This window comes from Durotheca rogersii (assembly GCF_024521655.1).
Source record: "Durotheca rogersii strain YMJ 92031201 chromosome Unknown GGS23scaffold_4, whole genome shotgun sequence".
In the NCBI taxonomy this organism is placed as follows: domain Eukaryota; kingdom Fungi; phylum Ascomycota; class Sordariomycetes; order Xylariales; family Xylariaceae; genus Durotheca; species Durotheca rogersii.
In genome coordinates this window covers 2,308,986-2,321,389 of record NW_026251235.1, presented here as the reverse complement: position 1 = coordinate 2,321,389, position 12,404 = coordinate 2,308,986, and the positions used below count along the sequence as shown (strand labels likewise).

The 12,404-nt window shown below is 58.2% G+C and overlaps 3 protein-coding genes across 3 annotated transcripts; all 3 read left to right on the top strand.

Moving 5' to 3' along the window:
• The first annotated feature begins 3 nt into the window (after positions 1-3).
• Positions 4-1,898, top strand: GGS23DRAFT_377979 (uncharacterized protein). Its single transcript, XM_051513412.1, has 2 exons — positions 4-601; positions 655-1,898. The coding sequence occupies exons 1-2, from the start codon at positions 115-117 to the stop codon at positions 1,566-1,568; spliced, it is 1,401 nt and encodes a 466-aa protein (XP_051374979.1). The 5' UTR covers positions 4-114; the 3' UTR covers positions 1,569-1,898.
• Positions 1,899-1,949: 51 nt separating this feature from the next.
• On the top strand, positions 1,950-5,095 carry GGS23DRAFT_556297 (uncharacterized protein). The gene is made up of 2 exons (XM_051515649.1): positions 1,950-3,816; positions 3,929-5,095. Exons 1-2 carry the CDS (start codon positions 2,228-2,230, stop codon positions 4,560-4,562), a joined length of 2,223 nt encoding a protein of 740 aa, XP_051374978.1. The 5' UTR covers positions 1,950-2,227; the 3' UTR covers positions 4,563-5,095.
• A 6,498-nt stretch (positions 5,096-11,593) lies between these two features.
• Positions 11,594-12,269, top strand: GGS23DRAFT_377789 (uncharacterized protein). The gene has a single exon (XM_051513410.1). It carries the CDS (start codon positions 11,709-11,711, stop codon positions 12,051-12,053), a length of 345 nt encoding a protein of 114 aa, XP_051374977.1. The 5' UTR covers positions 11,594-11,708; the 3' UTR covers positions 12,054-12,269.
• The last annotated feature ends 135 nt before the right edge of the window (positions 12,270-12,404 follow it).

Genomic DNA, 12,404 nt, shown 5'->3' with positions numbered 1-12,404 from the left:
TTCGTGAGTACAGTCTCGAAACTCTACGCTTCTCTGGCCCGCCGTCCCGGCTTCTTTCTTCCTTGCTACTTACTGCCCAGTCATCTCTCGATTCCGCCGGAACATCGTCTCGCCATGGGATTAGCGTCTTCCTCGATAGCCTTTGCCCTCCTGGCTACCGCGACCGTTTCGGCGTGGGATCACCTCGCGGCTCGCCCCATCCTGGCCCCTGGCTACGACTTGTCAAAGATGGAAAATGTCAGGCCGTCTTCTGACGTTGTCCTTGGTTACGACGTGGGCTTCGGCAGCGACCCTGGCGCCAGCGTCACCGTTGCTATACATGTCAACCGTCCCGCCGTGTTGCTGGAGGCCGTAGGGGTGGTGCGTGACGTCGATTGCACGTCTGACGGTGTGACCGTGTCCTTCAGCAACAAAGACACATTCCTCCATGCCATGCTGCATTGGCCCCAAGATGCAGGTTTATATCTGATCACAAACCATGCCAGTAACTGCGATACCGGCAGTGACAGGGGCGCCCACTACGTCTCTGGCCTCAGTTGGGATCTCGGTTCCATGACGGTAAGGGCACAGACGGAGAGGAGAGACCTCAAAGAAATTGCATGTAGGTTATATGTTATGAGAAGCGCCGAATCCCTACTGACGTTAGGCGAAAAGCTACCCTGAGGATCCTTATCTCGCAGGAGGATAATAACGCCCCGAAGCCCGACCAGGACGTCACGATCAACCTGCCCCAGATCAATGCCGCATCCAACTTCTCGATTCCCGGAGAGATGGTGATATTTTCTAGCCCGCCCAATTTCACCGCTTCGGTGAACGGCGGACGTCTCAGCAATACTATCGCTATCCAAGGCCACTTGGAGTATGACGTCGAGAAGCAAAAGTTGGTGACTGCGTGGTTCAACATGGATGCGTCTCTCTTCATTGACTTGGGCCTTACCTTCCGATTCAAGGGTGCCCAAAAAAGTTGCGGCGTAGTTTTCTACCCTGGATCCTTCTCGCCTAGTCGGATCTACATCCCCGGCATCCTTAACCTCCAGCCAACGCTCCACTGGTCGATAGGCGCCGACATTGGTTCGGATGGACCCTTGGCGCACCAAGACAACCTTACGGCAAATATAGGTAACGGCCATGTACATCTGGACTTCGTAAACGACAACGAAACAAAATTCACCGGGTGGACGCCGGATTTCTCTACCTCCTACTCTACAGAGGGGGTGGGCACAGCCCATTTCTCTCCCTCAATTGACTTTACCGCCGAACTCGCCGTTAACGTGATGGAAGGTACTTACTCTTCGACCGGTGGATTCACCACGAACTCGCAGCTGTTAAACCAGATAAGCCCAGCGGCGAAGCGTGAACAGCAACAGGGAATCCAGAAACTCAGGAGAACTTGGAGAATCCGAAAAGGGCAGCAGAACATGCACTTGCCGCGAAACTCCACCTGCCACGGCGGGTATGAACTCACCTCCTCTTTCAACCTCAGCCTCGTCGCATATGTGGTGGACGAATGGGAGGAGACGCAGTATTCGATCAACTTCCCCATCGCCGACCAGTGTTACTATCCTTGATGCCAATAGCTAGGCGATCGAGCCTCGGGAGCTGAAGGACCTGGGCAAAGACCGGAACAACACGCACACACTTTAACCGTGCTATAGCTTACTGTATTAGGCTGATATGGGGAACGAATTAGGCCAGTTAGCAACGACGAGAGCTGAGATATGGTTATGAGCGGAGGGTTTGGGGATCTGGTAGAGATCGTGCCCCTAAGAACGACCTTAGGTAATGAAAGTAGGCGAGATTTCAAGGCTTAGAGAGAGGGTACCGTGTAGCGTAACCAATCAAGTACATCGTCATCACGTGCGCGGAAAACAGGTGGGGACATTATGAAAGTTATGTAAGTAACCGGGTGACAGGAAAAGATCTCCACGAGGTACCTGCAGATACTAAAACTGATTCACCCGCCTTCAGGGGGTCTTGGAGCCGCACTCTAGAATGAGTCATTCATGATCATAACATATCCTGGTAGAAAGACTCATCGTCTAGCTCCTAGAGTCGTAGGTGTCTATAAGACCTTCGGTGCGTAAGGCCAGACGCTGTCATCACCTAGGTATTTGCCATTCTCATTCTCGCAAAGGTGCTGCTACCTCGGCTCCTAAGACGGTCGGCTAGTTGGTGATTGAAAAAAAAAATTCGTTGCCTCCCTACATCACTACAACACTCGTGTGCTATGATCTCGACGAGAAACGCCCCCGAGCGGGCCAACGACGGCCATCAAGCTGTAACCAGAGCTGCCGATAGTCATGTCGTGCCGAAGCCGGTTCCCGACTCCCAGGCCAAGGACCCGCGAAGGTACCAGCTAGACCAGATGAAGAGGCGCTACTCTCCCCAGCAGAGTACGTTGCAGGATGGGACGACGAATCTCACGTTCCAGCTCAAACCATCGGATCCAGACTTTCCTTTCGAGTTGGATCATCTGGAATGCGAAGTCCAAGTGCCTGCGTCCTATCCTGACCGGCCTCCTCGTCTCCGGGTCAAAAATAAGGACATCCCCCGTGGGTTCGCCGTAAATATAGAGGTGGGGTGGGATAGGCTCGTCAACAAGAACCAGGACCAGACTCTGCTGGCCTTGACCAACGCCCTAGACAAGAATCTCGAAGCATTCCTCTCGGAGCAAAAAAGCGAGACCGTAACCTTGCTGTCTTTCAAAGACACCAGGCATCTGGACCATGCCGCTACTGTGCTCGGAGAAGCGCCTCCCCCAAAGGCGGAGACGCCGCCGCCACCGAAACCGGCTCCGGCTCCGGTACCTACCAGGCCATACGTGCCAGAAGAGTCTTACACACGGGAGCAGACCGCTGCGGCGAGAGTGAGACGGGCACAGGAGGTTAGGCAACTCGAATCTCGAATGTCGCGGATGCCGCACTACCAGAAGTCCACGGACGGGGTTATCTACACGCTGCCACTGGAACCGAAACGACGAGCTGAGTTACCGCCCGAGCTGCAGCAGGTTCAGTCAGCCCAGCTCATAATCCCCCTGCTCTATCCCCTGCAGTCGCTGAGGGTGTTGCTTAACAACGTCGAGTCAGAAGACGCCGAGGCGCTGGAGGAGCTCTTCGCGGAGAAGGCCGCCCAGCAGAAGCAGATGAGCCTCACGAGCCATCTGAATTATCTCGCCCAGAACATGCACGTCATGGCTAGGAATGTTGCTGCGGCGGCAGAGGCGGCGAAGCAAAAGAAGGCAGAGACGGCTTCGCACCGTGCCGACGAGCCAGACGACGGTGGCGCCGGTGTCAAGGAGACGCCGTTGCCGCCGCCGCCGCCGCCGCGGCGCACGGCGGGCGACGACGAGAGAAGCCACGTCCACTTTATCCCCCGCCCTCCGGAGTGGAGTTTCGGCAACGATTCCGGGGAGTCGGAGTCAGAATCGGAGGGGGAGGACGAGGAGGAGGACGACGAAGACGAATCCTGGGACGACGACGGCGGATCCGACGACGAAGGGGGCGCTACGGTGGGGGATCTCAGCAGCGCGGCTACGCAGCAGGCGGAGAGGGGCACGGCGCTATCGTTCCCGGCGGTCGAGCTGCGGGGCGTCGAGCTGCTGCAGGTAGCGGTGCTGAACCTCAGCGTGCGGTGCGCGCGGTGCCGGATGCTCAACGACGCGACGGGGCTGCGGCCGGGGGTCGAGAGGGCGGGGAGCTGCCGGAAGTGCGGCGCCGCGTTCGCCACGCGCTTCCGCGCCGAGCTGGTGCACCGCAACTCGGCGCGGGCCGGCTTCGTCGACGTGTCCGGCTGCGCCGTCGCCGACATGCTGCCGAGGTGAGTTCCGCGTTCCCTCTCCCGCCTTTTTTTTTTTTTTTTACCTGCGTTTCGTCGCGCGCGCGCGTATGCTAACCAGATTCCCGCATTCGCCCCCCCGCCCCGCGCGCAGCACCTTCGTGCCCACGTGCGCGCGCTGCTCGACCGCGGGCCAGGGCCTGGTGTCGACGCGGGCCGAGGCCGTGACCAACGTGTGCCGCGAGTGCCACGCGCGGTTCACGTTCGCGATCCGGGAGGTGAAGTTGCTGGCCATCACGCGAGACGGCGGGGGGGACACGGCGTTGGCGGCAGCGGCGGCGGCAGCAGCATCCTCATCGGCGGCGGGGCGGCGGCAGCAGCAGCAGCACCCGGAGCGGCTGGCGGGCGTGCGGGCGGGCGAGCCGCTGCCGGGGCACGGCGCGTGCGCGCACTACCGGCGGTCGTACCGGTGGTTCCGGTTCGGGTGCTGCGGGCGGGCGTACGCGTGCGACCGGTGCCACGACGCGGCCGAGGACCACGCGCTGGCGGAGGCGGAGGGCGGCGCGCGGGCGGCGCGCATGGTGTGCGGCTGGTGCGGCCGCGAGCAGCGCTACGCGCCCGAGGCGTGCGGCTTCTGCGGCCGCAGCGTCATCGGCCGCCGCGGCTCCGGCTTCTGGGAGGGCGGCCGCGGCACCCGCGACAAGCTCCGCATGAGCCGCAAGGACAAGCGCAAGTTCCGCCGCGTCGGCGGCGGCGAGGCGCGCAGGGCTAGGAAGGGCGAGGTGTGAGGTTTGGGGGGGGGGATAGGGGGGTAGGGAGATAGGGGAGGATAGGAGGCAGGTGGTGCGTCTTCAAGTTGGAGGGTATGGCGGTGCTAAATTATGCTAGACTACACCGGGAGACCGCGGCGGAGGAGGTTAGCATACGGCTTGCCTTCTGAACCCGTCGTAGTAATATGCTGGCGACTCGCTCGCTGCACGCATATTGCATCCGATAGCAACACCACCGCCTCGCCCATCCCACAAAGTTTCTTTTACGCGTAGAGGTAGTTATAAGAAGTACGTCAAAATGCGTAGTACCTCGCCTCGGCGGCGGCGGCGCTTGCTGGGTAGAGGGGTAGGGCTTCTTCACATACATACACACAAGACAACGTGCCATATAGCAACTACTCGGGGACTACGTCGACGAGTGTTGGTCTGGGGGTATCTCGGGTGGTGAAGAAGTAGGGAGGCACGTATTTTACATTATGCTACACTAGTTCGTACCTATACCTATAAGCAGCAGCAGGAATAGCAGCAGCAGTAGTATCCAACACCCCAAGGGGCTGCTGCGTGGAATAGCTACTCCCGACCCTCCGGTTATGGAAGGCCCCCTAACGACGGGTAGAAACAACGCCCATGCCGAGACGGGGAGTAGTTGAGTCGCCTATACCTAGCTGTGAGATGCCCTAGGGCACACGCACGCACACCGAAGCCGAAGGCACTCCGTCGGACCTGGCCTGGCTTGACGTTGGCACCAGACACACCCCTTCGATCAAGACGCGTCCTGGCAGCGCGCCAGCACCGGCGTACTCAGTAGTGTAGTCGAGTCAACCCTACCTGTCCATCCACCCGTGTCCCGGGCCTGCCCATCCCTCAGCACCATCCTCGGAGAATAGGCAGGCGCTAGCGCGCGCCGCTCCTGTAGGCACGTCCGCCGCGCCGGCTCTCCGTCGACGTAGGTATGGCATCGGTCTCGAGTCTCGCCTGCGTCCACATACCTATACTTAGGCATACGTATACTCCGAACCTATGTGCGAAGGGCACCAGGGCCAACAGCCATCGAGGCGTGTGTATGGACGTAGTACTAGGTAGTATGGATGCAGCTGCGTTCCGTAGGAGCCACTCGGAATCCGCCCAGCCACCTCTCCCCCTTCTCCCCTGCGGCTTCGAGAAGAATTCCCTGCCGCGCCGGGGGCGGGAGAGGGTGCCGCCAACGACACCACAAAAAAAAAAAAAAAAGAAGAGAAAGAAGAAGAAATTTTTTTATTCGCGCTATTCCGAAGAAGAGCCGTGGGAGGGGGGTAGGCGAGAAAAAAACCGAAATTGCAGCAAAGGAATACTACCTGTGTTTTCCGGACAACACAGGTACTAGTAGGTAGGTAACACAGATCTTCGCTCGCGCTTTGCACCCTGTTTTTCTCACCCCCCCCGGTCTCACACCGAGCCCTATTATCTGCTCCGCGGACATACACCTACCTACCTAATCTACCTACCTTACCTTGCCCACAATGTGTGGGTGGGTAAGGGGGGGAAAGGGGGGGGCCCAACGCAACGCGCTCACCGAGCCGCCGCAGCAGCGCTTCCGTCCGCCCGAGAGCTCGTCGCCCGGCAGAGCCTCGGGTATTGGGGGCCAGGCACGGGGCACGGGCCAGAAGGGGGGGGGGGGGGGAATAGGTACGTAACGTGTATAGCCGGATCGGGGTTTGCTGGTGGAGGCGCCGCACCGTGCACACACGCGTGAGCGCATTGCAGGTAGGTATATGTAAGGGGGGGGGCATACATGCAGAGGGGCGCGGTGTGCGAATCTGCGTTGCGCGTACGTAGGGTACGTACGTGGAGCACGCGAGGCCGCAGGGCCCTGACCCGCGGCGAGGGCGCGCGTTGGTTGCGACGGCGTTGGCAGTGACACAGACTGAGGTTGTGCCACACACGTAGGCACGCATATGCCTGCGCGGGATTGTGTGTATTCGCGCACGCGTGGGTAATGGGAGGCCGGCGGGCGTGGCGGGCAGAAGCCGTCCGTCTGTCTGTCCGTCTGTCTGCCCCAATCCATCTTCGGCTGCCGGGCCTGCCTCGACGAAGCGACTCGCAGTCCATGGGGGTCTAGCGGGCGCGCTTGCGCGGCTGTGGTCCCCGAGCCCACCGGGGACGATCCTACTGCTCGCTGCTGCCACGTACGAATTACTATACCTACTCATAGTATTATTATTATTTTATTTTATCGCTCTCCTGAATATATTTTTTTTCTCCCCGCTGATTTTATCGTCCTCGCCAAATATTCCTGAAAATAAAAAATTGCAATTCTTTTTTTTTTCCTGTCTCCCCCCCCGTTCGTTTTCTGCGACGTCTCGGCGGACAGGGACAGGGGTGCCAGCGGAAAGAGATTGCGCCCGAGTCGGCGACTCAGACCGGGGGGGTCCAGGGTGAGAAGAAGGAGAGAGGAGACAGAGAGAAAAAGGCTGGGCGGGGAGACCGCCGAGCCAGAATGCGGGCGTGCGTCCCGGTGAACAAGCGCAGGATGTTACCTGTCGCATCCGCCGACACGGTGCGGTAATGCGCACGTAATACACATATTATAGGGATGTTGTACACGTATGAGTATTTCGCGGGTCTGCACACGAGCCCTCGGCGGCACCGCGCTGCGGTTCTTGCAGACCTTGCTACCTGCGCATCTCCTCCTCTCTCTCTCTCTCTCTCTCTCTCTCTCTCTCTCTCCCTCTCTCGCGTGCGGCCGCGCACATGGCACGCTCGCAATATATCGAGTCGATAGCGCCAGCTAGCACGCGCGCTGGCTCGAAGATCCGACTCCATCTGCTCCCCGGGGCTAGGGCCCAGAAGGGAACGGCCCGACCGTCTGGCTCCCGGGGGGGGGGGGGGAGGAAGGGATGCGCGGCGGTGGGATGGGTGGGCTCTTGTATGAGGTGCGTGTCGATCGTACAAAAGGACCTCGCGACGGGATATCCTCTGCGTGTGTAACTGCACCAGGTAGGTTACGCAGGTTGGGGGAGGAGGTACGGTATACACCTAGGTGAGTGCGTGCATAGACCGAGAGGGAGCAAGTTGGCTTGGCGTCCAGCGAGCCGGTGAGGTGAGACGGGGGGGGGGGGTTACGCACCGTTAGGGTCGGCGAAGACGATAGTAATATGGTACGGGGCCGAGGCGTTAGTGTTCGCCGAACTCACGAGCCAGCTCTCTATGAGCATTCATCTACCAACTATCACGTCTTTCTACTGTCTATAGACCGTGGGGTTGGCGGACACGTGGCGCTGGCCACGGGGGTGGTCAGGTGCGCGGTGGGCATGAATTTACTGTTTCGATTTCTCATTGATTTGGAAAGATATCCGTTTCAAGCCCCCCCCCCCCCCTCCATAAAAAATTTGAAAAATAAAAAATGAAGGGGCCAGGGTAAAACAATAAAAGAAGATAAAATCAAAGTATTAGCAGCTATAAGAAGAGAATTAAGATGCCTAAGCAATAGAAGAGAGAGGGAATACTATTGAGTGAGGCGGGGTGCGGTAAATTAATCATCGCCTCGTCCCGTCCTCGCCAGCATCCGATGGTTCGATGGCTTTTTGTCGCTCTCGTGTGGTCGAGTCCACACTAGTCCCGTCGCGACGGCGCCCACGCGTACTATAATGCCACGCGGAATGGTGTCTTTGCAGATCCGGGGAGGAGGCGGTGGCCGGGGGGGGGGGAGTTGGACCCAATCAGCACGCGGGCATACCTAAGTCAGGGTCCCGCCGTGGCGGACATGTGAGATGCGATCTGCGTATGCATGCATTCTGCGTATTCTGTATATGGCGTGTGCGGGCGGGCGGGTGTAGAGCGTAGGCCAGTAGACATATCAGGTACTAAAGAGGCCTACATAGACATATTTGTGCATCTACTCCGCGATTCCACGTTGCAGCATGTAACGTTCGCATGTGCGGGCACGATAGGGCACTCCCATATGTAACGGTGGAGGAGGGATGGGGAAGGATGGGGAAGTTCGAGGTGGCCTGCCAGCCTCGGTGGTGAAGGAAGAGAAACCCGGTACCGACGCCGTCGGGTGCTTGTGTGTACATCATGAAGAGGGTTAAGATATCGGTACATATATTTAACACACCTATATAGTATAGGTATGTATGTGTATAGTGCGTGTCCACGCCGAGGTAGACGAGTAGTAAGGCATGCGTATCAGGCACCTGTTTAGTGTCTATGAGTACATACCGTCAGAAACGCCAGCCGGGAACACGCATGCGCTGCTACGCATGCCTGTGTATGTATGCACCGCCCACACCGCTAACTGAAGTTCGGCAGCTCCCCTCGAAATGTCGGTATTCGTCTTGGGTTAGCTTGCGTGCGTATGGGGAGTCTCATCTGACTCCGACCCCAAACCGACCTAGTCGAGCAGCCGGGGAGAGACACGGTAATAGGTGCGTATATCCACAAGGGGACCTGCTTCCATTCCTGTTCCTCCTCCGCGGCGCGATCCTGGTAGCTATTTCGCCCTAACACCTCAGCTGAGGTCGCCGTCGTTATCGTCGGGAGGCTATCGGGAGTTGAGGTTAACGAACAAGGTAGGTAGGCATGTAGATCAGTAGATAGCAAGAGAGAGACGGCGAGAGATGACTTAGTACCACAGAGATCGGCGTTCAGGTACGCCAGCTCCGTAAGGGTCTAGGTCTTGGCACGTATATTCGAGAATCCTTCGCGGGATGTCGGGAGCTCGCGACGATTTCTTATCTCTGCCCCCCCCCCTCCCCTCGCCGCCTGTCTCTCGGCCCCGGTCCTAGCCACCCGCATGGCGACAGCATGGCGACATCCCGCAATTCCCGCACGTGGGCCTTGTCGATGCTTACGCGCGCGCTCGACTTAGCCGATGACTAGCTAGCCAGCTAGCTAGCCGGCTTACTCGCCTTCGCGCCGCTCGTCTGCCCGTTTCTCGCCCGCGGCGGCAACCCGGGGGCCTGACTGCTGACGGGCAACGATGGCCCGCGAGCACAAGTGCTTACGCCCTCCTTATCTCGACCGCGCACAAGCAACCGCGGCGGCGCTCCGCGGGCGCCGGGGACGGGAGAGGCAGTCGGAAGAAACGTCTATCTGACAGACTCGCTTGCCCCCTTGCATCGTCTCATCTCTTCTCGTCTCTCAGCGTTTAAGCTTCTGCCGACAGGTTATAGTGCGCGCAGGAGCGGCGCCTAGAGGGCTCCTAGCAGCGAGTAAAACGGGTAGGATTCAAACGAGTGGCGCTGGTGCTGGTATTGTAGCTAGCTTTGGTGGTGAAGGTGGTGCCAGTTGCGGAGTTGGGTAACTCCTGGATTCTCAAGACCCAGCGCTGCTGCTGCTGCTGCTACGTAGCATGTAACTGCCCGTGTGTGCCTTAGGTGCCCGTTATTATGCACATCTTCTAGAGTTGTGCATATCCCGCATAGGACAGGAGTTATAACTCTGACATTATTATTACCTCATCATCCCATTTTGAGTGGAGCTCCCGGGAAAGTCTAAAACTCAGGACACATCTCAAACGGCGCAGATCGTTCGAGGTTGGCTACTAAATTTAGGCGTGCGGTCTGTCCGGTACCTTGTGTCGGTACTGCTGCTAGCAGCTACTGCGCGGCAGTACCTGGCTATACACGATGCACGATACACGATAACACGGCAGGTGTGTACTCGTACTCGTACATTGAGAGGTAGGTACCATGCACCAGGTAGGCAGGCACAAACCGCATCCCACTGCATCCCACTGCATACTAATGCATGGCTAACGCATACTACTGCATAGTAAGGTTCTTAGACGCATTCTAGTGGCTTCGACAAACAAATCGGTGCATAACCGTCCGATGCTACGTCCGAGTTGGGCGTGCTCTTGTGCAGATCGAGCCCTTCTCGTCCGTCTGCGCTCGCAGGTTGGCGGTGGGGGTCACCGGCTTGCGTGGGACCATCTGCGAACAGCGGTCTGCACTAGACCTGCCTCTTCGGGCAAGCCCGCCGACCCTGTTCCTCGACTGAGGGGATTCCCTCCTTCTTCGACCCTTACTACAGGCGCCCTTCAGGGTCCTGTCTTGGGTGTTAGGTACCTTTCCGCGGACATGTCACGTCAGTCCAGCGTGTTGTTGATATGAGAGGTACCTAATGGATATGACGGGCACCTAACGTCTAGGTAGGTAGGCAGCTAACAAGCTGTCGGCCCTTCCTCGCTCGCCCCCCTCTCCTAGCCTCCCTATAGCGGTCCTGTGCTATCGACTCTGCGACTCTGTCTGTATTTCTTCCACCCTGCCACTTCGACTCACCTGCTATTGACGGAGTTCATTCCGGCTCTCGAGGGCCCTGCGCTGCCCATGTCCCATCCAGCCCGGTTTCTAGCTTCTCTGCCCTGACGATGGGCGCGACACGACGACCACCCATAGCTAGTATCCATCTACGAGTATCTCCCTGCTGAGGGGTGTAACCCACACACGATATCCCACCCGCTCGGCGGCAGACCACCAGGATCTAGCAAAATCTCCCGTCCCGTGGTTCAACGTTACCTGGGCCTGCGGGAGTCTGTTGGAAGCGCACCCTGTCACCACCTCTTCGCGAACCTACGAACGCACATATGCACGTTTCCCACACCATTGGCTTTCGCCAGCTCGCAAGCCCCCCCGTCATCGCGCAGGATTGGCTGGTCCACGGGCCCAAGTTCACGCAAAAATCCTACCCACCCCCATGCATGCTGTCCGCGTACGTCCTCGCTTCCCAGAGGTCCCCTTACGGAGAAGAGAGCCTCTCTAATACCAGGGAATGTACATGTATGCATGTCGCCTTGTGTTCGAGGCTGGACGTGCCAAAGCTGGTCGTGGTCACGTTCTCTACAGCCAGGGGATCGATCTGTCGCGACCATATCCCCCTCTCCGTAGGATGGAGGAGGCGGCGCCCTCGCCCCTGGCCCCGGCTAGACAGAGACGAAGTTAGAGACAGATAAGACCCTTCTCCAGATAAACGCGAGACGAGGGTCGTCAGCCTCTGGAAATTGCCGCGAATAAGCCAACCCAGTATTACTATTTGGATTATTTTTATTGTACGTCCCTCCCTTGCTTGTACGGTGTTGTAATTTATCGTAATTTATTTTATCTCGATTTCTTTTTTATTTTTTTTATTCCCCCCTTCCCCCTGGCCCCCTTCTCCGTCCCCATCCAAGTGGGGCGTCACCACATGCTACGTTGTACGCCTCTATGTCTGTATGTACATCCATATGTCTTGTTGCTGCCGGCGACCTCCCCTCTATCCAACTGTCTGGTTCCTGTCGAGTCGGACCTTTGCGAGTTGCCTCTTTTAACGATACATACGGTGTCTCTGTGTAATGTCCCCGACCTGATGGCTGCTACGAGGTCTCTGTCACCCCCTTGTGACGACCCAACTCCTCGGAATCAGACTCGCTGCGGTAGGGTTTGGAATATTCCGTTGGCCTTCGACTACTGGTCCTCTCTTCGACCCGTAGTTGCTGCACGCTCTTGTGCCACTTTGATAATCTCTAATCCATGGGCATTCGGGCCCTAACGAATGGCCCCGCAACCTCTTGTAGGACTCGCCGACGCATGGCCGCCCCCAGAGACATTATCGAGCCGATCGCTTTGGCGCCGAGTCGGTGGAACCTCATCGTCACCCCCCATCATTTGCAAGTCTGTGCCAGTATCCGGCCCGAGCCCGTCGAGTCGGGTTCGCATAGGTGTATACCTTCGTCGACGTCGCCTAACGAGGGCACTGGCGAACCCGCAAGCCACCCATGACCGCCGGGATGCCTGCGAAACCTAAACGTCTCCCAGATCAAAGGCCGAGATTGCTAGGTTCTCGTAGACGTTGGAGCGTGGCTATGGCAATATTACAACTCTTATTCGACGATACTTGGAG